The 26,670-nt window shown below is 52.6% G+C and overlaps 1 protein-coding gene across 10 annotated transcripts in view; it reads right to left on the bottom strand.

Moving 5' to 3' along the window:
* The window catches only part of GLT1D1 (glycosyltransferase 1 domain containing 1), a 95,028-nt gene that overhangs the window by 30,700 nt on the left and 37,658 nt on the right, over nt 1-26,670 (bottom strand). For 7 of the 10 annotated variants that reach the window (XR_010378615.1, XM_064481309.1, XM_031442485.2 and 4 more), the window contains exons 7-12: nt 25,565-25,690; nt 24,585-24,680; nt 23,776-23,825; nt 14,333-14,376; nt 12,648-12,768; nt 6,071-6,169 (exon numbers count right to left, since the gene is read on the bottom strand). Coding sequence is in view for 9 of the 10 variants with exons in the window: in XM_064481309.1 (XP_064337379.1) it covers nt 6,071-6,169; nt 12,648-12,768; nt 14,333-14,376; nt 23,776-23,825; nt 24,585-24,680; nt 25,565-25,690 (536 nt within the window). In the remaining variant the exon portion in view is untranslated. The remainder of the gene's footprint in view (nt 1-6,070; nt 6,170-12,647; nt 12,769-14,332; nt 14,377-23,775; nt 23,826-24,584; nt 24,681-25,564; nt 25,691-26,670) is intronic. The other 3 variants (XM_064481311.1, XM_064481312.1, XM_031442484.2) reach the window with 1 other exon arrangement.

Below are 26,670 nucleotides of genomic sequence, written 5' to 3'. Positions count from 1 at the left end.
CAGGTTGGAACGTCTCTACACTTACGAGACCAGGAACAAGGATGGCTTTCCCATGTGTGTTTAGGCTAAGACCTGCGACAGCTGATACAAAAGAGCTGATGGCGTGTGTTATGAGACCAAGAGGCTGTTAATTCCCGGTACGGCAGGGATAAATCAGTCCTGTACTTTTCGTGTATGTGTCTGAAAAGGAGTTCTCAAAAAACACGAGGCTGTCTGCGAACTGTAAATTATGGGTATCTTTGAACTGCATGTTATGTGGTCCATTTTTCTGGCCCACCCAAGTCATCCCTCTCCATGTGTGTCCCCTGCCATCTGTGTCATCCTGACCCCAGGGACCAGGCCAGATTCCACGAGGATCATGTGTCTCTGCACTGAGCCCGATTCCAGGGCTTAAACCCAGGAGCTCTGTGTGTTCTCCAGCCCCCAAGGGGCCGCCGCCGACTCCACCCCGCGGTCAGCACCATGAAGACAGTTAACTCCGTGGACTTGTAACTTTCCTCTGAGGCAAAAGGACGGGGCGCCACCCCACATGCTTTCTGATGAGCTTCAATATCTCCATCTTGCAGAGGGAGAAACATGTCCAGGATCACACAGATTCCAAGAGGCAAACTCAGGATCCAAGCACAGCTCTGCCAGATCAAAAGTTTGGACACTGATCTTTCTCCAAAACGCTTGTTTCTTCCAAACAATAAATTGCTGATTGACTATCAAAGTTGTAAAACAAAACAGTCTTAATCAAAGCGTAAGTCCATGGTGAAAGCAAAGAGCATTGGTCGGAACGTAACACACACTCGATAAACATGAGCTGTCATCATCATCATTCCCAAAGTTACCATTATTTTAATAGTTGCCTGAAAAACAAACAGAACCTCCCAGCCAGATTAGTTTGGGCCACACTTTAAAAGTCTGTCCTTGAGAGAGAATATAGATTTGCGGGGTTTCTATTAAATGTCAAGTGGATTTTAATTTTGAAGCTATAAAACGTAGTCATGAAATAGCTCCATTTTTTTTCTTCTTAAAAACAAAAAGAATGGGATTGTTGCGGTAACAACAGCAGCAAAAAGTCAATGTTTAGCAGGTTTGGAAAGTTCACATAAATTACGGTTTCCTGGGGGTGAGGTGTATAAAAATAGAGGTTATTTTGTTCCAACCACAGCTGAAGGTTTTTAATCATCGTTTTGTTAAAAATCCAAAATACGCGTTTTTGCCTGCGGTTCAGAAGGCTTTCCTGATAAGCTCCCCAAAGCAAACTTCCCTTCCTTCCAAATTCCCTATTATCTTTATGCAAATAGTTGTCAGGCCAGGTTCTTGCCTCCCCCCTTCATCTGTCAACCGACGCTCAGTGCCAGGCGCTGTCCGAGGTGCTGGGGCTGCGAGTGCCAGGCGCTGTCCGAGGTGCTGGGGCTGCGGGGTGAGGAACACAGAATCCTGCCGGTGAGGCACCCGTCCCGGTTTAGAGGGGAGGGCACCGCTCCGCTCCCGTGGACGTTTTCAGGGGGTGGGGGCGTGGCTGGGGAAATAAAGGTGGCCACAAAGGACCCAACCAACACCTGAGCACCTGAGCGAGCCGACACGGCAGTGATCAAAGCCGGGAAAGGAGTAAAATGCAGAAAGGTAGCAAAGGGGGTGGGCCTCTGGGCCAGGTGGTCCGGACGGAGCAGGTCCCACTGAGGAGAGGCCCGCGGGGGCAGAAGCACCCAGCCCGAGGAAGATCACGGGGAAGACACTCCGACGGAGGAGATGGAGGAGCAGAGATGGTCTGTGAGGTGCGAAGCAGGCAGGTCAGGGTGGAGGGCAGAGGCGAGGTCGGGCCAGCTTGGTGACCATCGTGAAAAGTTTGGGCTTCATCCCAAGTGCTCCCCTGGGGCACTTCAGCAGGGATGTCTGCACTCCCTCCCCGACTTAAGCTGTGGGTTCCCAAGGACATGTCTCTAGCTGCCCCCACCCAACTGCACGGTGGGTTCATCTTTCCGGCTGCTCACGGAGCACTGGAACAGAGCAGGGAATTCAGAGGAAAGAGACACAAGGCCCTCCGGCATCCCCTTGGATGGGCTTCCGTCTCCTCAGATGTGAGGCATCGCGACCTCAGCCGTTCTTCAGAGACCCCGCCTGCATCAGCAGTTCTCTACCGTCTGCTGCAGCAACGTGGGTGCCACTTAAAAATCTTCCCTGGGGGGAGGGCAGAGCTCAGTGGTGGGGCACCTGCTCAGCATGCATGAGGTCCTGGGTTCAACCCCCAATGCCTCCACTGAGAGATAAATAAATGAACCTAACTACTCCCCTCTGCCCCAAAGTCTCCCCTCGCCTTCCTCCCGGTGCTAGTCTTCTCCTGGTGCAGAACAAACGCTGTCTATTACATCCTGGTTTCTGGAGGTCCGAAGCCCCGGCCTGGGTAGTTCCTCAGGTCAGCAACTCACGAGATGAGCTCCTATCTGGAGCTCGGGGTCCTCTTTGAGTCGCACACGGTTGTTGGCAAAATTCAGTTCCTTGTAGTCCTGGGACCAAAGCCACCATTCTCTTCCCAGCTGTTGGCAGTGTGGGGGACGAGGGGGCTGCTCTCAGCTCTTAGAGGGGACCCCAGTTCCAGCGAGGGGCACTCAGCCGGGCCACTCCTCCCCTGGGGCAGGTGGTCGCCAGCCAGCCGTAACCCACTGGGGACTCCATGTCTTGTCTCAGACACCGGAGCTTCCACCACCTGTCCTGGCACAAGCCACGTTCCAGTCAGCTCCTCCTTTTCTATTCCATCCACCCATCCCTCGGTCACACCCATTTATCTACCTCGGGTCTCTTCCCTGAAGACCTCACTTCTGCCATCCAGGCTGATCGGCGCATTCAGGTCGTGCCTGCTGGTGCATCTTTTACCTTCCAAGGCCAGATCTGCGCTGACACAGGGGTCCTGGGGGCCTTCACCGTGCCCAGAACCCACCGCGGTTCCCCTCTGGGTGTCCCACATGCTGCAGCCTTCTCCACCTTCAGAGGTGCCAGATGGGGAGGCCCTAACGGGAGCACAAAGACCGAGCTACTGGAAGGAGGAAGCAAGAGGCCAGGGTCCTGGTGATTGGAAAACACTCCCCACCTGGGACGCCCACCGAGTCCGCGGTCAGGGAGAAAGTCACGTGTCGGCTCCCATGGTTGGTTCTGTTTTAGAAATAGGTTCATGAAAGGGACAAAGGGATACAGGGTGCCCTGTAACAACCATTCCTACCCTTCAGGCAAAGCGTCTGTGAAGTTCCTTTTCCGTTGCGACAAGGAGGTGAGCGGGGTATGAAATGCACAGTCTACCACATAGCATCTCAGTTCAGGAATAAAAACAAAAGCAGAACCACTAACTCCAGATTTAGCAAGGATGTGAACAGCATTTACGGTAAAAAAAAAAACTATATATACATTTATAGATACAGATACATAGATAACTTTATCTATTCTATCTATACACATAAAACCTTTACAAGTGTCGACTGAAATGAACGCACAGCCAAAAAGTTAAGAGTTACGTTTTATCTGGCGGGAGGACTCGGGCCGGGATGACAGCGCCTCAGATGGCTCTGCCGGACGGCTCTGAAGAGGTGGGGGAGGAGCTAGGACATATAGGAGCTTTACAAGAGACCAGGGAGTTGGAACATTAAAAGATGACTTGTTAACTAAAGAAACCAGGCATCTCAAGTTAAAGAATTTAGTGCTTTTCTGTCTATGGGAGGGAGCAAACATTTGTGCTCATTGTATTCATTCCTTTGACAAGCACCCAGCTATCTAGGGCCAGTGTCCTGTCCTTTCTTGTTCTGAGCCCCCTCAGAGGGCACCACTGGGAGTGGCTGCAGAGGCCGGGCTGCAGGCCTGTCCTCGCTGGGGGGTGGCGGCAGCCGCTGAGGACTTGACGGCTTCAGCATTCTTTGTGTACTGATCTGGTTCGCAGTGTTTTTGTTCACACGGGGCTGGCACTCTGGCCTGAATCTCTTCCTAGTAAGTGAGGTGCTGCTTCTCACACAAACCTGAATGCACGTCTGAAATATCACAAACCCTGGCAACCAACCAGCGGCTAATTTCATCTCAACACCTGAGCCCGGACGACCAGAACCACAGCCGGAGACTTCTCCAACACGCATATTTGTTTCTGAAGCGCGGCTCCCGCCCTGCGCGAGGTCCGAGCCTGAGTCCAACGGTAAAGCAAAGCTGTGTGTGGCGTCCGTGTCTAGCGCACTTTTTCAAAATGCGTTAAAAAAAATTGCAGCCTCCCCTGTGTGAAACCTAGAGCGTTTCGGGGTTTTTTGTTGTTGTTGTTTTTTGGGTTTTTTTTTTAAAACAAATAACATCCTGTGTAAAATGAAAGTTAAAGCATTGGAACCAAAAATAAGCCTTGGCCTTGACTCTGGGAATGCCGTGGGGCCGTGTCTGGGGGCTCTCAGGAAGCCAGCAGCCGGCGGACAGGACTCGGCGTTGCCAGAAACAGGACAGTTATTTGCAAATATTAAAAGGAAGACCTTACAAAAACCGTGACGTGAAATCAGGAGAGCCTGACTGCCCTTGCTCTGGTGTCCAGCCCGACACACGCATTTATAAACCATCAGCTGTTCACACACTCGCTGATAAAGTCACAGTGCTCTGAAATTGAGCTATAAAATAAACAGACATTGTGTTTGGGGAGACGAAAAACAAAACCTCTCTGCCAACGTGGAGACAACATTCTATGACCTACAGCTTGGCCGGCGCTGATTTTGAGGGATGCAAAACGTGGTAAGAAGCAACGAGCCTTTGTCTGGAGAGTCAGCAAGTAACTGCTACACGCTCCTCGGCCCCCGGCATCGTTTTGGCGTTTAGGGGCTACTATTTAAAGAAAAGGCGTTAGCGTTAGGTGTGCCTTTTGGGGGGGAGGTGACAGACAAGCCCTGGGCCCGACCTGTGCTCTTCCCGCTGGTTTCCCAGGTGGGCGGCCGCGGCCGCCCAGCACCGCGTGACGCGCAGCGACCTCCAGTCCCCACCCACACGCCGCCCGGCGGGAAGCTGTCGTCTTGTTTGTGTGACTCGGTGATCAGCAGGCAGTGAAATGAAGGGGTGATAGGAAGGGAGGGGGAAACCATCCAGCAGTAAGCATTCGCTGTAGGAAAGTCTGAAAAACGGAACTTCCAAATATTTGAGCTGACCCCAGCTTTTAAGTATAAATCCCCACATCTCTGCATAGAACATGTGCTGATTTTCAAATGTAGCGCCTCAGAGAACAAAGGAGGCGCCCGAGACCCCTCTCTGCTGCTGCAACGCCCTCCTTTGAGGGTAACGGTGCCCGAGGCTCCGACCGCCGGGCCCAGTGCGTCAGCCGCCTCAGCCCCCGTCACGCCTCTGAGAGCGAGAGTTACCACTGGAGCCGAGGGTGCAGCTCAGCGGTAGAGCGCGTGCTCACCGTGCACGGGGTCCTGGGTTCCGTCCCCAGCACCTCCAGCAAAAAATAAAATAAATTGAGCAAATAAAGAGACTCAGGCCAAGGCCACCCCCACGCCCTGCACACGGTCCCAAGGGCTTCCAGTGCAGCTACATCCCGGGAGCCTCAGCTCCTGGTGAACAGGACCCCGTCACATGAGTCCCAGGAGGTCCAGGCACCCACGTGTGCCCCAAATGACCCCTAGGTCCACCACCTGAACCCACTGCCAGATGCACCGGCCTTTGTTTCCATTTCAGACGCACACCTGCCTACGGACAAGTGTTGGCACGACCACCCTGCCTCTTCCACACACTGTCTCGGGGGGCTGCTTGTGACCAGCCCCGTGACCCTCTCCTGAACACCAGGAGGCATTCTCGGGGCACAGGGCTGTATCTGAGGAGCCCCCACTCCAGACGCGTCTTGAGCAAGTCACGGTCTCCACCAGCAGCATCAGAAAACAGAACCCAGGAACTTCCGTCCTAGGTGTCTTCTGGTCACACGCCCAGGTGGCTGCCTGCGTGACAACAGGGACACTGTGCCTCTCCCGGTTATGAAAGGAGGACCGAGAGCTCCTCGCAAGGGCGCGCATCACAGACTCCCTGAGCGGCTCGCGGACGAAGACGACTCAGACCAGCCGAGCACCCGGGGCCCCCCCATTACCTGCGGGTCAGAGAACAGCAGTCCGGTGACCTCATGCGTCACCACGGCCGCGTTCCCAGGGATGTTCCGCGCCAGCACCGGGACTTCCAGATCCATTGCCTAAAAGAATGTGCAAAGAGGGAAGGAGTCAGGAGTGGGGGCCGAGGAGCGGGGGGAGGTGGCGACCATTTTAAGAGCTTCTCTGGCAAGATGAGCCAATTTGTGGGGGAATAACTCCTTCTGTTAACTGGACCCCTGGCACCGCACAGAAAGCACCGCCTGACAAAATTCTTTCTCAACCCAAAGCCCGCGTTTTCAAACTACGCACAGAATCTTCGTGACGTCCTGCGCCTGCCAGTCCTGGAAAGCTCTGTACTGTCACAGTCCGTCTGCCCTAATGGCTGCAACATCACAAAGAAACCCCTCTCTCCAGATGCCCAGCGGACACCTCTTCAGAGGCAGCGTGGAGTACAAGTTGCTAGTCACCGTCTACTTTCCCCGATGAGTGCCGCTCTTCCAGTTCACGCAGCGGTCCCCCAGCACGCACCCCACGGGCAGGAGGAACACGATTTATCGTCCTGATGATTCCCTAAGCAGCCTTTTCATTCCCGGAGGGCTGGGTTGCTGCCCGGAGGCGCCCTGGCTGGTGGGGGGCGGGGGGGACGTGTCACCAGCACTCTGGCTCTGACGATACACAAGCACATAGTAAGTGCTGTGGATCTGCAGGTGGTGCCTAACTTGAGGTCATAAATCCCTGGCCCTGAAGGGGTGACACGTGGCTTTCAAAAACGTCAGGTTACCCGATCTCAGCCGCTTCGTACACAGCGGCAGGAATCTCCATGACACCAGGGACCACCAAGTGGCCCACATGCCCAGAGCCGGGCGGGACACACGGTCAGTGTCCATCAGACACTTGTGGGGAGAATGACCCAGAAGCATCCGGACATTAGCTGTAAGTCAGGGGTTCGCTCCGTGGGCATCAGCGCGCTTCCTGGTGGGTTCACCTGGGTTTCGGTTCTATGTCACCCAGGACAGTCTGCATTTGAGACCCAGGCCCTAGCTGGGGGAGGGGGAGAGTGGGACACCCCTCCGTTCCGGCCCCCGAGGTTATTCTGTCCCCACCACCGGGGGGGGGGCAGCGCTGGCACGCCACTTGGAGGGGCCTCCCTGCTCGTCCCGGGCCGCACCCCGGCCTTCCCGGGACAGCGACGGGCCTCTGCCAGGCTCTCCTGTCGGCATTTCACGATCACAGAAGGTCTCCAAGTTGTGATTTTCTGCTTCCGTCTTGCAGGGTGAAGGCAGGGACCCTCTGTGGCCGTTACACTCAGGAACGCGGAAACCCAGCAGCACAGGGGAGGAGTAACCAGAATGGCCACATCTCAGCACGAGGGTCACAAGCGCCCTCCGACCCCGCCGGCTGGGACACTTGGGTTCCCCAGACTGCGGGCGTGACCTGGAATTTCGGAGGAGAGCTCGGGCCAGGAATCACGAGACCTTGGTCCTGCACGGCAGCGGCTTCGCCGCCGGCTGACACGGTGGGTCTCAGATTCACTGCTCGTCACAGTCACTGGGAGACACGGACGTTCGACGCCTGGTACCGGACCTCTTCCTGGGCCCGTTTTATCACTTGGGAACGAGGGAGTAACCTTTGCAGAGTGAATGAGAAACTCAGACGTCACTTAGCACAAACACCACTTAGGTGGTGGGTGGCTCCAGCCGACGGGGACGCTGACCACGTAAGTTACGGGTGGTACTATAACTCCGGTGAGGGGGACAACGTGACGTGTGATGGTTCCCTTCTGTGCACGTCACCCCGTTTCGGTCATGAGCTGGCTCGGCCAGCAGGACGCACGGTGATTTCATTTCCAGGTGTTTGTCAACTGACTGCAGAATGATCCTCATGGATGAGGCCTTCCAGATCGTCTCATCCCAGCCCACAAGCTCCTCTGAGGGCAGGGGCTCGGGAGAGGCTGAGCGCACACACCAGGGCAGAGCTGGCCCCGTTTCCACCGTCCTCTATCCCAGGCGGCCCCCGGAGCACTTTCAAATTCAAACCGTACAGTTGTCCACTGATTCAGGGTTAGCACCGGTACGTTTCAGATGCCCTGGCAGACACACAGACCGAGAGGGGAGTCTACAGACGGAGATGCAGAGACAGAGGTGTAGGTCAGCAACATCGGCCACCGGAGGGTCTCGGACCCGAAGGATGACAGAGTTCACACCCCCGTTTCGGGCAAAGGAGACCCCATCACGCCTCCTGCTGCAGAGACTTAACTTCCACATCAACTCAGCCAGCGCGCACCAAGCACCCAACACACCCGCAGGGCCCCGTGCCACCGAGCCCGCCCGTTCCTTGTCCCGCACTCAGCAAACAGTCATTGTCAGCCTGCAGGTGGCAGGACGAGGGAGGCTTGGCTGATGAGGCCAGCGGGTAAAAGGGAGGGTCAGAGAGGGGACGCTGCGCGGGGCTCGGCCTGCTCGGTCCAGTTGGTGCTTGGTGATCACAGACGGCGCTGGGCTGGACTCCGGGGGAGGGTCCAAGACGGCAGGGGACGCGCTCCTTGCCTCCGAGGGAGGCTGTGTTTCAGCAGAAGAGATGAACTGCCCCCTGGAAATCTCCCATTGGCAGCAACGTGGACGGACCTGGAGGGCGTTGTGCTAAGTGAAGTGATTCAGACAGAGAGAGACAAGCACCGTGTGATGTCACGTATGTGTGGAATCCAAAAACACAGCACACTGTTGGATAGAAGAGCAGCAGACTCGCAGAGGCAGACGAACCTAGCGGCCGCCAGCGGGGCGGGGGCAGGGGAGGCGCTGTCCAGCACAGGGAACGAACGGGGCCGGTGCTTTACAGTAGCTACTAACGGGGTATAACCCCCAAAACGGTGACATCAGCTACACCTCAATAAAAAAAAAAAGAAAGAAATTCAACCTGGGCCGTGACGCTGTGAGTTGGGAGGAGACACTTAAATGCACTCCGGAGGCCGGAAGCCTCCAGAAAACCAACTCTGACGTCATCTCTTAGCAAACAAACCGTCTTTAAGAAAAGAGGCGCCTTACGAACGGGTAAGCACGTGGAAATGGCATTTTCGCCCACCAAGACGCGGCGTGAAGGAGCTGAGGGCTGAGTCTCAAGTCCCTTCCCTCAGGTGTGACGCCACCTCCTCTGAAAGTAACTGTGTCTTCGGGAGAAAGCAGGCCCCAGGACACGCCGGCGCCGGGAAGGCGGCCCTGGTGGGAGCCGGGCCGTGAGGTCTTGTGCCAGACGGTGCCTGGAGGCACGTGAACAGAGAAAGGAGGAGGGGCGGGAGCGAGGTGCCCGGAGCAGGGAGCCCTTCAAACCCGGAGCCGGGAAGAGGGAAGGCGCGGCGCCAGGCGATCCAGCGTCTGGTCCAGCCTGCGGTCCCTGGGCTCCTTTCACCCCCGATGAGCCCCTCAGCCTTCCACCGGGAGGGTGGGAGCGTCACCCTCAGCCTTCCTGCACACCTCTGTCTCTGGGCCACCGCCTCCAGCAGGGCCGACAGAGCTTTCCAGAGGCACGGCCCCCAGTCCACGCTGCCGAACAGCCTTGAGAAGCCGAGCCGCCAGGGCTCCACGCCAACGCGGTAGAGCGGGCTTTTGAAGGACGCCATCACCTGTATTTACGATTTCTTCAAGCTTCAGGGGGAATTCCGATGCACACTGAAGCTCCGTGGTCCAGGTTTCCTTGCAGAGACGTCTGCCCACACTTCACTGGCCTCGACTGAGAGTGCGGGCAGGACAAAGATCCCTGCTGGCCAGGTGGGGTCGCGGCTGGTCCCACTGTTTCCCTGATGTGCAGACACAGGGCAGGCGGGGGCGCGGCTGGTCCCAGTGCCCCTCAATGTGCATACACAGCGCACTTACGTCATTGGGCTGGAGCCCTTCTTCACCGAGACGCCAAGGGCATCGCAGGTGCGGCTGTCGGATGCAACACTATCTTGCACCTTGAAAAACACTGCCCTCCCCTGCAGCCAAGCTCAAAGCCGGCAGCACCCTTCCCATTGTGACAACTCAAAAGGCCCTTCACTTTTTAAGGTGGGAAGGGCCCCGTCTGCCATGCATACCTTGACACTAGCCAAGGTCACACGACGGTCACAGCCGCCCTCGAGAAGCCCTGAAATGAATCTTTAATCCCTAGGACCTGGGCTTGGAAGCTGAGAGCCCGAGAATTATCTCCTTGTGACTCTGCTTTAGCAGACGACCTTCCTTTCCCCTGCGCAGTGAAAGCTTTGATCTGGAGGTTAGTGTGTGTGTGTGTGTGTGTGTGTGTGTGTGCGCGCGCGCGTGTAATCCATGGCAGAGAGGAGACACTAGTGAGGAAGACTAGGATAAAAAAAATAGTAACAATGTTTTGTATTCTTTTAACTTAATTCTAGGCAGAATTCAACTTCGTAACAAGCCCACAGTGGAGACAACAGATTCGTTGTGGGAACGTTCACGCCACTGCCCACGTGTCCAGCTAGAGCTCGATCTTTGGATTTTACCAGCAAGAAACATGTTTAATCATATGGGCTTTTTACATGCTTCCGTGACAAAACAAATCTCATCCCGCGAGGTCAAAAGGCCGTTTCCTTCAGAAGTGGTCACACGTTTATTCCGTGAGGAACTGCTTTGGCCATCCGAGCAGATTCTAACGAAACACACCCTTTACGACGCCTCTGAAGTCAGCTTCATTCGGAAGCCCTCAGCCCGAAGGCTGTTTTGGAGGTTTCAAAGGGAACTCTGTCAGTGCTCCGAGACGGCCAGGACTGCCAACAGCTGCCTCTCCTCCTTCCCTTTGAAGCCGAGGGGACTTGACAGCGAGTCGCCTGCAGTGAAATGCTGGGTGTGCTGGTTTGAAAAAGCATTCCCGAATTCAACTTCACCTTTTCTTAAGAAGCAGGGGGAGGGGGGTGTCAATTTACATACAAAGGAACGATTCAGCAACAGCGCAGGGACGGGTCCTGCAAGGTCCTTGCTTTTTAAAGCCGATGCAGAGAGTACAACGGGCCGCTCCGACGCCTGCCGTCCCAGGCTGATTTTAAACCACAGTGGGGTTGACGCTCAGCATCACGCTTAGATTGAGACGTTGAGGTGCAGAGGTGGGACGTCTGCGGAGGTGGGACACGCCACAAACCCACGCTCTGTGCTCTGAAAGCCTCCGAACCCTGGAACTGCAGGCGCAGGTGGAGTCTGTCTCCCCCGGCCCATGTATTTTGCTTTGGGCTCTTTTTGGCTTTTGAAAGGAGGCCACGGGAACAGAAAGCACGAGGCGTAGGACATCGGTCGGTCCTTCCTTAAATTTAGGGAAGATTCTTCTTTTTTTCCTGCTTTGATTATTTACCATAATCTCCGGAACACTGAGGTCCACAAATTGCAGCAGTGAATTCAACGAGCCCCAAAGGTGTAAATGGATATTAGAAATATGGTAGAAACAAAAGCGTGTCTCTAAGCAGACACTGACGTGAGGAACCAGTGTCGTGAGAAGGGGAACGTGGGATGTGACTCAAAGACCTGGAGGACCGACAGCCACACGTCTCCTTTGCTGTGGCAGGTTTTGTGACCTGCTGAAGACGAGGGCGAAAACCACGTCTGCTGTGCTGAGAGCTTGAGGGGACTCCGTCCATGCGACGAACAAAATCCAGCACCGAAGGCTGGCGATGACAGGAGGGCAGGACTCCTCTTGGCTAAGGTCGCCCTCCAGGAGGAGCCCACCGCGCCGTGAACTGACAGCAACGCAGGGGAAAGGAGAGGAGCCTTTCGCGTGGGCCGCCCGCTGGTGACCGCCGCAAGTCACCAGCGCAAAGCGGTTCCCACGTCCCGGTGGCGCACCGGGCACGTCAGGCGCGCAGCGAGAAGCTGAAGCTGCAAAGGCTGCGAGGTTGGACGGCGTACCCCTTCCCAAGAGTAGACGCGGCCAAGCCAGAGCCTGCCAGGATTTCAAGAGCAGGGGCTTTTCATCTCAGCCTCTCCCTGCGAAGCACTGGTACCTCGGGCAGCGGACTGGTGGGACTGCGGGCTGGGACTGCGAGGTGGCGCTGGGATGTGTGTGCACACTTAGCCCGAGCAGGTTTAGCCGTTTTCCTGAGCTGAATGCTAGACAGACAGACTGCATCCGCCCCTGTCCCCACCCCCGGGTGCAACTACACCGACCCCCGCTCCAAGCTGTCATCTCCCACCTCTGCCATGTGCAGGAGCCCAACCCGTTCCCATCCCTGCAACTCTGGGATCACAGAACACACTGCAAACAGGGAGCAGCAACCAAGGCAAGAGGAGGCTTCCCACAAAACCCACCCCCACCCCGTGCCCTGCCCCAGCCCTTCACCACCTCGCCACCTTCCCGCTGAAGACATGCGGCTGGTCGGGGTGGCGCCACCTGCGTTTTATTTCCCTCTGGGGCTGGCCAGGAGATGGCCATGGGAAACACTGTGGCATTTTGAAGTCCCAGCTAGCACTGAACAACCACTTCTAAGCTCCCAAGAAAATGCCGTTTTGCTTTTTTTTTTTAACTTCGAGGTGTGCACAGCCTCCATAAATGCGAACAGGGCTGGCGGACAATCTCACACCTCCACCTTCAGGACGCACGCTGTGTCCTTACCTCCAGAATCGCGGCAGACATGCCCTCAGACACGGAGCTGTTCACCACCGCGAAGGAGTTCTTCACAACCGCGTGCAGGTCCTCCTGAGCCATCTCTCCCACCAGCCGAACCCCAGGGCTCCTGCAACAACACGGGCAGAGAGGGCGTCTACAGCTGGCGTCTCACATGGAAAGGCGGGGAGAAGGGGAGGCGACAATTTGGGAGGAAGACCCTACATCACAAGGGGAGCACTGCTGACAAAGGGTTCGACACAGAAAACCATCCTGGGCTGAGAATCTATTTCCCCCCTTGACGTGGGGGCGGGAGCCGGTTAAACACACCTGCCTTCACCCTGAACATGCGTGACAAGGGACACACCCGCTTCTCAGACACCGGGAGGCAGAGAACGACTTCTGCCGTTTTTCTCTTCATGACTGAGAAAACAAACCTTTTCTAATAATTCAACCTTTTTTCCCAATGATTTTTTTAAAGACACTGAGAGATAATAATAGATGTGTAACATCCAGAGAGAAAGAGAAATCGTAAAATAGTAAAAAAAAAAAAAAAAAAAAAAAAAATTCAACCAGTACTCATGTTCCCACCACTTCTACAGGTTTTACCTTGTTTTCCATCCAACAAAAGTGACATTTTTCCCCAAGCCCCCGCCCCCTCCGCCAGCCTCGTGATTCCGACAACACGCCCTCTGGCCTACGTGGTTGTACTTCACCCCGTGTGCGTTGTGCACGTCTGAGCAACGTGAAGACACCTGCTTGCTGTGGGGGTAAAGTCAGTGTTTGCCAGGCCCCCTGGCTGATGGGTGGCCCGTGGGAGGGGCGTGGGGCCGTGCGGCTGCGACGAGACCCCGTGAAGGGGCGGCTGTGACCCAAATGGGAGGTGGCCCTTCAGCTCTTGATCTTCCCGCCTCCCCACTGGAAATTCCGGATGCACGGGGTGGAATTCTGCAGCCACTGTCACCTGGAGGATGGAAGCCACAGGGAGGGACAGCAGGACAGAGAGACAGGAGCCAGCATCTCTGAGGTCTTACTTGGTCCTGGACCAAAGACATGAGGCTTTTTTATTCTGCCCAATTTTTTGAATTTTTTTTTTGGTGGGGGGAGGTAATCAGGTTTATGTGTTTATTTCCTTGTTTATGTTTACCGGGGGGACTGGGGATGGGACTCGGACCTTGCGCGTGCTCAGCACGGGCCCTACCACTGAGCTGCACCCTCCCCCCGACCCGACGTCACTTTTCTACGTGGGCGGTTCAGCCCCAGTGTGTGTCAGGCCGGCGTTGCTGGGTCTCTGTTACTGGCAGACAGATGCCATTTACGACAAACAGGCTGACAGGCTGCTCTCCAGAGGGGCGGCAGCCATCTTCACCGTCACCAGCAGGCATTTCTTTGCAGTGTTGGCTGAAGTGATCAGTGAGAATTAGCACCTCCACGCGGGTTGCAGGGGCGGTCTCCACGCGTGTGGCCCCTCGGCCGCTCCCCCCGGGAACAGCTTATGCTCCCAGTACATCAGCGTCCTGGCTGCAAATGGGGGAAGCGAAGATGTCCCGGGACCCTTCAGAGACTAAAGGTGGGATAGTCTGCAATGTGCCGGGGACACAGCCTGGGACACGGCGAACACTGGGGACGGGGATCATTTCCTGGTCACAAGGCTTTGTCTCCTGCAGGCCGCCTGTCACGTGCCCTTCCCTTACCTCTTCACTTTGGCTTCCACTTCCCTGGTGAACACTGGGTCAACCTGAAAAGAGACCAAGATAAACCTTAGGAAGCGCTGGAAGTGAATCTACCTCTTAAGAGGATTGCATATCGTGGCCACAGAAGCAGTCGTTTCAGAAAGGGAAAAAAAAAAAATTAAATAGGAAATAGTGCCCCTGAGTCCAGACACCACAAAGCAACAGGGAGACAAGAGGACTTAAGGGAAAGTGTGAAGAAATCTGCAAATACAGTCATCTCTCTGTGCAGAGCGGGGCTCCGCAGACAGACCACCGAGGCCAACACCCACCCCCAAGCCATGCACTAGCCCACGTGGTTGTGCAGACGTTAATGGACCTCTCTGGGCCTCGGTTTCCTCATCTGTAAAATGGGAATTATAGCCACACTTTGGGACCATTGGGAGGATCAAATGAGCTCAGACACACTCAGTACTTCCAGCTATTTCTGACACATAGTAACTACTGTATCAACAGTAGAAGGAAACAGTTAAATATCAAAGCCGTTCTAGAAGGAATAAGAATGACAGCTGCAGATTACATCACGAACACAAGAATATCTATACACCTAACCCAGACGTGTACTTTCCCAGTGACGGCGCCACAGTCCCAGGAAGGAAAAGCCACCGCACCCTGAAGGCGATCACAGCATCCACAGACGAACGCACCTCACTCCCGACCATCGGAAACCAAACCGGAACACTCTGCGCACCATGACCTCTTCTGGGGTTTTCACTTACAGAGGGACCAGGAGTCCCTTAAAGGATTCTTTCCCACCTGTCACGGGGTTCCTGTAAACCCACTGAGGGTGAAGTGGCAGTAGACATTTGTTCTGTCTAGTTACTCTGCCTGCAAACTCTCCACGGAAACAACCGACAGACTGGCTTTGTCCCGCCCCATCCCTCCACTGGTTTTATTAACAATGAATACAAATAACAGCCAAAATATTCTTAAGCTTATGCAAGTGTAACACAGAAGTTGAAGCATTTCTTCAACGACAGAGGCAGATGTGGGTGTGAACACATTTTTCTCGCACGGTGTCTGCCGGCTTGTCCTGGTACAGACGACGAGCTCAGAAGTGAAAGCAGGTTCAATTTCTCTTCTCATTCACACTTTACCAGCAGGCATCAGGCTTACAAACCAAGTTGGTTTAATGACTACGATGGTACCCCTAGAGTTTATCATACTAACTGAAATAATTCTGTGTCTTCCAGAAATTTCATTCCAGTTTGGTTTGGCAAGGAAACATTGTGTGTGTCTCTGTGTGTGTGTGTGCATGCCACAGACGTGTGCTGAACGCCAAATCCTTCAAACTACTCAAATGACCGAGATACATCCCCAGGAACCAGTAATGCAAAGCTCACTTACATCCCTGACATCACCACATCACTCTGGAGGCCAACATTGCGAATGTGGATGGATAAGGAATTTGAAATGATTCTTGGATTTTTTTCCCTATAGTTTAATGTATTTTAACAGCAAACTTGCAGGAACAGCGCAGAAGGCAGAAAATATTAAACACGTGTACTTGCGCGCAGGGCAACACAGAACTAAGACTGGCGAAAGGATGGAGGCTACTGTGTGACGAAAATGCACCAGACACGATTCAGCGGCCACCCATGAGAAACCCACTCGTTTAAAGAAAACCCAAATGCTGGCATTATCCAGAAAAACGCAACAGGTTTGTTTCCAATGGTTAGCAAACTCAGCTGCCGAAACTTGTTTGCCAAAACATTCTGACCAGCGTTAATGTCTCTGCTTTCCCATCAGAAATTCACATTCCAGTGAAACTGCCGAGCCCCGACTCTGCGCCCTATTTTCCACTCATACTCAGACACTTAGGTACCTTTTGACTCCAAGAGGGGTGGGGTGGGGGGAATAGAACATTCAGAACTATCAAACGAGGTTTTTTTTTTTTTTTTTTTGGAAGAATGAAGTCTTTCCCATCTTGAGCGCATCGTCCGTGTGCGCCTCCTGCTGGCGGGGCGTCCCCTGGCGTCATGGTCACACACGCAGCGCGGGCGGCGTGCACATTGGGGGTCTTGTCTGGGGACAACCAGACCCTGACAGCTGCGCTCTAGAGGTGCAGCCCTGTTTGGGAGCCCTGAGCAACGTCTCGCGCCGGATGCTGGCAGGAAAGTCTGCCAACCAGAAGTTCAGGGGGCTTCTGATAGTGTCCTGTTTCCAAGCCTGAAATGATGCCTGTAACGATGGGTTTCTTCACCCCTCCGGTAGAGGGCCCACTCTCTTTTTAAAAGATTCTTATTTTTTTAATCGAAATGTAGTCAATTCACAGCGTTAGTTTCGGGTGTACAGCAAAGCAATTCAGTTACACATATACATATGTACACACGTTTTTTCAGATTCTTTTCCATTACAGCTCATTACGAGAAATGGAATACAGTTCCCCCGTGCTACACAGCAGGGCCTTGCTGTTTATCTAGTTTATATACAGTAGTGTGTGTCTATTAATCCCAAACTCTTAATCTATTCCTTTGCCAGCGGCTTTTTGATCAGTTTCTCCCTGGGCGCATCACCGCCGTGGACTTGCGGGCGGTCATCTTCCCAGGACGCACCGGATGGAGACCTCCTCACTCAGGCCCCTAGCCCTCCGGCAGGAGCCCCAGGGTCAGAGAGGGACAGGAGGAGGCCACACAGTGCTACTCCATGAGAGATTTTTTAAAGAAAAAACTCACGGCCAAGCACACTTTATTACTGGTGGCAGCTGTTAATGTCGGTATCCACCTGGCTCTTACTCTGGGCCTAATCCCCGCTGAGTCCTACGCACATATTGCTTCTTGCCCACAGTGCTGTCGTCGTCATCCCCACGTTAGGCGGGAGGACAGCACAGCTCAGAGAGCTGGTGTAGCTCAGCCAGGATCACACAGCAGGGAGGCTGCCGGGCCAGGATCGAGCCTGGGCAGCCTGACACTGGAGACTGCATTCTTGGCCACGCTCTGCTTTTTACGCAAAGGCTTTTTATGGAATAGTTCATATAAAGTGAACGTGCCCCCCAGAACCCCTCCCTGCCTGCCTGTTTACTCACCCACGGATGCCACCTGTACGTCCCCACTTCTCACCTCTCTCCTAATGGCATGTCACTCTCTCCATCAGGAATGCCACCTTCTACCCCTAAAACCCATCTATCCCCAAGGCACAGGCAAATGGGACCTGAGAAACTGACTGACGATCCAAACCAGAGGTACCATCTCCCCCTGAACTTTTCTACCACCTCCTACCAGACATTTTTTTTCTCACACTAAGCTTTCAAAATCCAGTGTATATTTCAACTCACAACACCTCTCAGTTAGCACACTAAATTTTCATTGGGTGTAGTTGATCTGTATTTATATTTCATAAAATGCCCAGTTGGAAAAAAAAAGATTTATATATCCAAGTTATTCAAAACTAATTAAAAAAATTTTTTTTGCATTGGTCAAAAAAAAGTAGTTTGGGATTCTTGTCCATCTCGCCTCCATTCTCCCCCCAAGGTCATGCGAGTTCTGTGCTGGACAGTGTTTGCTGAATGAATGATCTCCAGCCGGCTCCACCCTTCCATTTACCACGTCTGATTCTTTTTGTTCAAATTACCTTAAACCACTGAATTCCCTGATAGCCCTGACCTCCTATCATGAAAGAGTAATCAGCCTAACGAAAGCTTCCTGTTGGCGCGACATGTTAATTTTGACATACGTGTTTTACTTATGATAATTTTTAGTTAAAAATTCCTCCTGTTTTGCGGGGAGGTGGGTGTAGCTCAGTGGCAGAGCATGTGCTTTGCATGCACGAGGTCCTGGGCTCCATCCCCAGTCCCTCCTCTAAAATTAAATAAACGAAATAAACCTGATAACCTTCCCCCGCCCTCCCCACTTCAAAAAAAAAATTCTCGTTTTTAATTTTATGAGCACGTGTCTGCTCTTTTGATTAACTATTTAAAGGAAAATGATTCATCAAGTGGAAAAAAATTGTACAAGACAGCTGAAACACCTCACCCTTTAATAAACTGACATTTCACTGAAGGTGTAACAGCGACCTCCCCGCTCAAAGCACAAACGGCATCAAGCTTTTTGGGGTTTATCCTCCGCATCAGCTCATTGTCACATCTCTTAGTGAAGCCAAGGGGAACAAGACACCAGATAAAGGAGAAAAGAAGGGAAGATATTTTCTGTTTAACGAAAGCTCATGTTCTGAAATTTTGAAAAGCAAACCCGCCGTAAGCAACAGAGAAAAGTCTCATCTGCTCCTTCTAAGCTCATTTATTTTCTAGCAAAATACACTGTCTCAACGCCCAGGCTTGAGGAAAATCATCTCCGATACAAGTAATTATTGTGGAGAGTGTACACTGCCCCGGCTCCTTTTCAAACAGGACCAGAAAATGCCCCAGCTGCAGACCCCCTGCCAGCGGAAGCCATGTGCTTGGCTGAGACGGGTGGACTGGGGAGATCAAAGGAGCTTTAATAGAAAACCAACACCCAGCGCGAGCCACCCTGCAGCTCGAACAAGGTCCTCACGTGTCAACATGGAAAGGGGACACCAGCAGGGGGCGCCCTTGCATTTCACGCCCACAGGGCGCTGCCTGCCAACCAGGCGCTGTGCAGGAGGCCTCTCATTTTGGCCTCAGGAGAAACTGTGGGGCAGGTAGCAATGTTCTTAGTCTTGCCCACTTTACAGACGGGAAAACTGAGGCACGGAGAGGCGAACAGAGCACCCAGCTCGCGTGCAGCCACGACCACACTACTATGCGGCCACGCAGAACCACACTCTGCAGGATCCAGGGGATGCGGTCGTGGCCCAAAGGCGTTAATGAACTCGCCAGCAGTAAGCAGTGATGAAAGACGTGGGCGATGGCCCGTGGGGCTGAGATCTAGCTGCCTGAAATGCTCTTGCCAAGGACGACCACAAACGTAAACCTGGGTATGGCATCTGAAAAATAACCCACGCCCAGCAGCACCAATTTTGAGCACCTTCACTCCACCCTTATAAATGGCTGGGAGGGCAGGTAAGTGCCAATCTCAAAGCAGAGTCGTAAGCTTCAAAAGAAGGTGGTATCTGCCTTCTGGGCTGGGTCACAGGACGCGGTGGGAGCGAAGGTGAATGACAGACACACCCCTGCCGGCAATTATTTGTTCCCGTCTGTCTTCCCACCCGGACTGCACGCGCCCCGAGGGCAGAGCCACGTCTGCTCTGCTCACTGCCATGTGTCCACGTGCCTGCCACACAGCGTTCCCTGGAGGGATGAGAACGAGGGAAATAAACCCACATACACAAAAATAGTGGAAGAGCGAAACCTATGGCCCAAAAATGTCTCTTTGGCACGTGAATTATCATTTATTATTATTTCCAGCTGCAAACAATCAAGAACCAAGAGACCCAGGAAGAACCTTTGACCTTCTCCTTAACCGCCTAAAAAGAGTGTGGACGGAGGACCCGTTCCAGGAAGGGGGCACCACCAGAGACCACGGCGGTGTGAGCTCGGCGTGTAGACGGCGGGGGAGCCTGCAAAGTCTGCTTGTTAAAACTCCCCTCTGGGTCCCACTGTCTCTGCCTGGCCCAGCAAACATTTCTTCACCAAACTTTTGCTTTCCTGTCTCTGTGTCAATTGCCTTCCTCCCCTTTAAGGCCCCAAACTCCTACCTCAACATCCTCTTTTGTCTTGAGCTGAGGATGGTGTTTTAAGGTGAAGGTTTCGACTCAGAGTCCCTGGGTCTCTCCCATGTCTATATGTAATTAAACTTCTGTGTGATTTTCTCCTGTTCATCTGTCTCATGGCAATTTAATTCTTAGACCAGCCAGAAGAACCTAGAAGGGGACAGGAAAGTCTCTTCCTCCTTGACAGCCTGCACATGTACATGTATATATGCACATATGTATACACACGTGCGTTCACACACACATGTGTGCACAGATATGTAACACTATATGTATTGTTCACGTAAATGAACAGGAAAGTGAATGAAGATATCCAAGCCTCCTATTGGATTTGTGCTCACGAACATCAACATACCTGTAAAGGGTGATGCGATAACGGGGTGATCACTGCACTAAACTGCAGCTGAGCACCGTTCTCACTGCTAAGAGCATCCTCTCCATTTCCCTGATGGAAGAGCACCGAACAAATGCCGGGGACCAAACACAACGGGCCACACGTATTTCCTCTGTGACCTCTAACGTGTTCAGTTCTTGCTTGACGGTTGATAGAAACAAACAGGTGATCTGCATTTTCCGCCACGATCATCATTTTTCCTCTTTGACTATCTGGTGTCCATTCCACCCCTCTGGCTTCCTCTGGGGGGGCTTCCTCACCTCCTCCCACTGACGTGGCCTGGGGGAAGTGTGTCAGGTGCCTGGTCCTCTCCTTACGGGATGAGGGTGTAACACATGCTGGACCGTGGGCCTCGGAGGGAACGACCCAGGGACAGAGAGGGATGCTGTCCGAACCTGGCCTTCAGCCTCCCCAACGGTTCCCTCGACGGCTCTCGTAATCTCCTGGTAGATTCCCTGTGGCTGAAGCTGGTCTGAGGCTGCGGCCAAGGGGCACTGGCTGAGCTGTGCCATTTCTTCATCGGCGTCTCCTGTCTGACCGGGCTCCGTAGACAGATGGACGGGAGGGAATCGGTGCTGTGCGCACCGTGGTTATTCCCGAACAACAGACCAAGCCTCTTTTCCAAGACATATCAACGAGGTGAGGCAATGCAATTTCGTGCTGAGAGGCCCTGCACATGGCCCTCCAGAAGCGGGTCATTTATGCTCACAGAGTCTATTCCGTCTCTGAGCTCAGCAGTTAACCAAGAAGGGAATGAACGGAGGAAGAGTGTACTCACACCGGACATCAAAAATAATTGTAATGCTCTATGTGGAACTTGTGTTTCATCCGTTCCCGGATATAATGGCTAAAGGGAGAATTTCAGTGTGTCCCAAGATCTGACCTCTGGCCCACGTCTCAAATCCATTTCCAAATTATCAGCACGTTAACCCATAACACTGTAGCAGATACTCAAATTCAAGGGCAAAACCGTCTCAGCCGCCGCCTAGTTCTGTATGCAGAAGTGATGCTAAATTGAATTCCTGACATGGAAAGGGCACAGGCGTTTGGGAATCTTACAGTCCTGACGGGAAGAAGCGTCTCTGAGCCAGGCCTAGACCCGGGGAGGGACTTCCACCGAGGAAGCAGCCAAGAGGGAACACGTTCGGGGGTCTCACTCTCTCTCTCTCACACACACACACACCATCCAGTGTGGCCCAAGTCAGCGTTTCTAGATTACGGAGCAAATCATGAAATCAATTTGGGGGTAAAAATTAGCCTTTTTTTAAAATGACACGGAATAGCAGAGGACAGACCCGTTCAGGTTTTTTGTTTTTGTTTAAAAACGGATTGTTTAATACAGCTTGTTTCCGGTGTGTGTATGTGTGGGGGTTGGTTTTATCTGCTCACGAGAGCTGACTGCATAAAGAAATCCTGACTCTGTCGGGTGACGTCTGCCTGGTAACTTGAAACTGGCCATGGCTAAAGCTTTGCCACCAGGGAAATAGGCAAATAGAGCTTTTAGAACATAGGGCTTCCTTCCCCGCCCTCCCCGACAGAACCAGCTGCTGAACACTCACCAGCCACCGGCTGTGGAGAAAAAGTCAAACAAACACAAAACTTAAGAGACACTAACCAGCCTTGGCTGAAGGATCGGAGGACCTGAAACGCGTATCTGGGTATTTTGGTTTTAAAATCTGTCATCGGGGGGAAGGAATCAACACTGAAACCAGTTATTGGAAGGGCTGTGTGACTCACTGGATTCAGCGCTGCCTTAGAAATCCAGAAATTCAAATTACTGCGTCTGCTAAGATGACATTGAGGTTTTTGTGGTAGGGGCTCCTGTTTCCCTGCAGATTGGATAAAGACCTTTTACAAGGCAGGGGTATTGCTGTGGCTCGAATGTCTGTGCCCACCCAGATTTGTAAGCTGGAATCGTAACCCCCGAGGTGACGTGAGGGGTGAGGTTTTGCCAGTGCTTCGGTCCCAAGGGTGGGGCCTCATGAATGAGATTAGCGTTCTTACAGAAGACCCCAGAGAGCTCCCCGCCCTTCCCATCACGTGAGGTCACAGCTAGAGAGTGTGACCAAGAACGGGGAAGTGGCCCGCCCCAGAACACGACCAGGCTGGCGCGTTCCTCTCGGACGCGCGGCCTCCGGACTGCGGGAAGTCAGTTTCTGCTGTTCGTCGGCCCCCCGTCTGCGGGACTTGGTGACAGCAGCCCGGACGGACCACAGCAGATAGAAACGAGTCAGCTCCAAAGCCCCAGCACTGGCATCCAGGTCCGGACGAGCTGAGAAGACGGCCCAGGGCGGCAGGCAGACCTAGGTCTGGGAGATGCGGCTCCCTCGTCAGTGGAGGGGAAGCGAGCCGACCCCAGGACCGCCCCGGGCTGAGTGCACGCGCGCGGCGCGGTGCCAGGTGCTCACCAGCAAACCTGCAACCGAGGGATGTCTTTCCCTGTTTCCTAGAGGGTTTTAATGATAGATAGCGGAGTGCCTCGCGGAAGAAGTGCTTGAGAATTGTTAATCGTTCGCGGCCATGAGCCTGAGGCCCAGCGATTCGCAGTCATCATGACCCTTCACGGCCCTTCACTCAAGAGCTCCCTGTCCTGGCTCTGCTTTCTCTCATTCATTCTCTGGCCACTCCGCCCAAGCAAACTAACTCGTGGGCTGTAGGTGCAGCTCGGGTCAGTCCCACGGGGGCCTCGGGGGGGACCTTCGGTGCACCTGCTTGGAGCAAATCACTTTCATGAGATGAGCGGTCCTGCACCCAGACGCTGGGTCCTGAGTGCGGAGCCCGACGGAGGGACAGCCTGCGCACCTGCTCTGGCTTTGTGGAAGGGGGAGCGGGTGTCCCAGAGTCCCAGGGAAGGAGAGGCGGCACCGCCAAGCCCTCCCCGGGCCTCCGTTCCCCGGCCGATGGCCACCATCAGGCACGGACACCCCTGTGCACAGGCTGCATTTCTCGTGCTTACAGATATTTATTTTCCACCCCACGTGGCTCCTAAGCGCAAGTGCATTACTGAATCGGGCGATCGGGCAACCAAACAGCTCTGGGTTTGTCTGCGGAGCACTTCCAGGGAGTTTCAGAGAAAACCTGGGCCACACGGAACATCTACCTCACGCGCGGACTTAGACTGACATTCGTTCCATGACTCTGCATTCTCTGAAAAGCTCATTTGTTATCCTTTGCAGCAATAAATTAACGGCAAAGGCTTATTTTAAAGCCTCATAATCTTTAACCTTGGTCGAGAGTTCAATTTTTAAAAGGCAAACAGACTTAATGTATTTAAGAAAGAAAGAAAGTTTTGGTCAGAAGAGTAACATAAACTAATTTTTAAAAATACATAAAAAGAATAAAGAGGAAAACAGATAAAAACAATGCTTACGGCAAATCAACTTACTTCCGGACCTACGATCACCATGTAAACGTTGGGCTCTTCCTGATGCCATTCTTGGGGAGAAAAAAGAAGAAAAAAAAAACCTTTAAAATAGTTCTCAGTCACAGCCAAAAACATAATTCAGTTTAGTGTTCATTACTCCACAATATAAGTTATTCCGTATCATTTTGCTTTTGCTCATATGAGTCCATTTAAATTATATTTATTTAAAATGTAAAAATTGAGTATTTTAGGCTATTAAGGAAATTTTTTTCTAGAACATTCTGCATTATTCAGATACCTAATTTATCAGGTAATTAGGACAGATACGCCATCACAACTTAATATGAACTTTAGAATATAGTGAAGGTGGGGTGAGTATAGCTCAGTGGCAGAGCATGTGCTTAGCATCCACAAAGTCCTGGGTTCAATCCCCAGTACCTGCATAAAAATAAATAAATACACCTAATTACCAACCCCCCCAAAAAAGAATATACTGAAGAATCTAGAGATTAGCTTAAGCAATGCAACAAAATTCCAAACATAACATACAAGTCGGCAGGTGTAAAATCTTTCCAGACAACGCTAGTTTAGTCTTACAATTATAGGCTGTTTTTGTACAATTTCCTCTGAAGCCGAGGGCACCGGAAAGTAAGACACCACTGAACCAACCAGACAGCACTGCTGTTTTTCTGGTTGTTCCCAAAGTAACAAGCTAGGAACAGTTCTGCTAACATGCAAAAAACGGGAAACCCAGAGTCCTAAAGAGAGACGCGTGGAGACGGGGACCCACAGGGAGCCCCGCGAGTAAAGGGCCCCGGTAGGAAGCGTACCCGAGAACGCGTCCACCAGGTAGAGCGGGTCTTTGACGCGCCTCAGTCCGCAGATCAGGAGAAACACGTGCAGGTGATCGGCACTTTGGTTTATCTCTGCAACAGAAGAGAAAGTTCAGGGAGTTTTCAGCGACGAGGACTCGGCTTGCGATCGCGGCAGCAACGAGCCCTCTGCCAGCGCTTCCCACGCCCGACCTTCGCCTTCATCCTCATTCCGCCGCATGAACTAGCTGCCCCTCTGGGCTGGGGAAGCCGAAGCCGAGCTCAGCCCAACAAACGCGCTGCAGTACAGGAGGTCGGGGCGCCTGAGACCTGTGAGCCACCGGCCCTAGAGGTATCTCGATGCAATTCCACTTAGGAAAAACATTTTCTTTATGAAACTAGAAAGATGGCTTATATATGAATGCCATGTATGTAATATTTTGAGTCCGCATGTGTATATACGAGGACACGCGCTTAATGTATACACGCCCATAGATCTATAAAATAGAAGGTTTAGGTTTGCCGGAAAGCTGTCAGTAAGGTAGCTGCCAAAGGCCACATTCACGGTGGTCCTTCTCATCAAGAGGTGGAGCCGATTTCCTCGCCCCTAGACTCTGGGCTGGCCTGGTGACTCGCACCACGAACAGTGCACAGGGCAAGGTGAGCAGTGACCTCCAAGCCTCGTGCCCAGCACCCTCACCTGCTGGGACGCTGCCGCCTTATAATGAGACGTGGTGGAGAGAGGCCCAGGCCCCCAGGCTGGAGGCGGCCACGCGGGGACCGCCAAGCCTCGGCCAAACGTACGAGTGAGCCCAGCAGACACAGGGGAGGCCGGGATGCGAGCTCCCACCGAGCCGAGTCCAAACTGCCAACCCACAAAATCATCAGAAAATACACGGTGCTGGTTGTAAGCCACCCTATATGTTGAGGGGGGTTTGTCAGGCAGCAGTAGGTCAGGGAGTCAACAGAAATGATTAATATCATAAATCCAAGCTAACCTAAAACTTCATCATTTCCAAGTGTATGTAACTGGACATAAAAGCAAGCGAGGAGAAGGTTTTCACTCGTTCCTTCCACTGGTCCCATCCTCAGTGCAATTTCATTTCCTCGGTGCTTTTTCATGTCTTGAGTAGTAACAAAGGCAGAGTGAATACAAGGAGATACATTATCAACACCCTAACACAATAATAATAGTAATAATAATACAGAACCGGCTCTGGAGAAAATCTTTACCGAAATGTTGAGACTCAGATGTCCCCTTAGAAAACTCTAGAGCAATGATGACTGTCTCCGAACAACTGTTGACAATTCCATGGAGATATGTTGAGTTTTTGTTTTGAGTATGTTCCTGGTATTCTCAGGATCCTGAAACTAACCTTCAAAATACAAACCTTAGTGAGAACTTCTTGGATCAAAAGTTTAAGCTAGAAGCTACGTCTGGAATTTGAATGTGTGATGGGAAGAATTTGAGGTCAGGCGTTTGAACCTGGGGGCAAGAGACAAGCTATTCTCTTTAATAAATGATACAAGTTGAAGAATTACCTTTAAGGGGGTGGGGGGTGCAGCTCAGTGATAAAGCGCACGCTTGGCATGCACAAGGTCCTGGGTTCAATCCCTAGTGCCACCATTAAGGGGAAAAAGTTTTTTTAAATAAATAAAAGTGCTTAAAAAAAAAAGAATATCTTCAAGGATAGGAAGGTCGGGTGTGAAAAACAGCCAAAACCTACATAGTTAGGCAAGAACCATAATGAATGCAAAACCCAGTGAGGGCAAGTTGGACCAGGACAGAAATTACAAGTGCTTTGTCAAAAATCACTTATTAATGACAAAGGAAATATAACACCTGGACATGGGGGACGTGGGGAAACTGAGAAAGACTCACTTAACCGAGAGGAAGCCTTAGCCCAGTGCACATGCCTTTATTTGCACACACACAGAGATCTGATACATTTTTTAAAGAATCACCGGTGATGGGAGAAGCTGAAGTTCCGTGTCTCCAGATGTGACACAGTGAGAAGGACACAGCACCCCTCCCATCATCATCCTGATGTACATGGCGTATCGACTCAACCACAGAAGAAGAGAACAAGGAAGGAAGGAGGAG

The sequence above is a fragment of the Camelus dromedarius genome, chromosome 31 (assembly GCF_036321535.1).
Source record: "Camelus dromedarius isolate mCamDro1 chromosome 31, mCamDro1.pat, whole genome shotgun sequence".
Classification (NCBI taxonomy): Eukaryota; Metazoa; Chordata; class Mammalia; order Artiodactyla; family Camelidae; genus Camelus; species Camelus dromedarius.
Note: the sequence above shows the minus strand (reverse complement) of the source record. Positions and strands in the feature narration are given on the sequence as shown.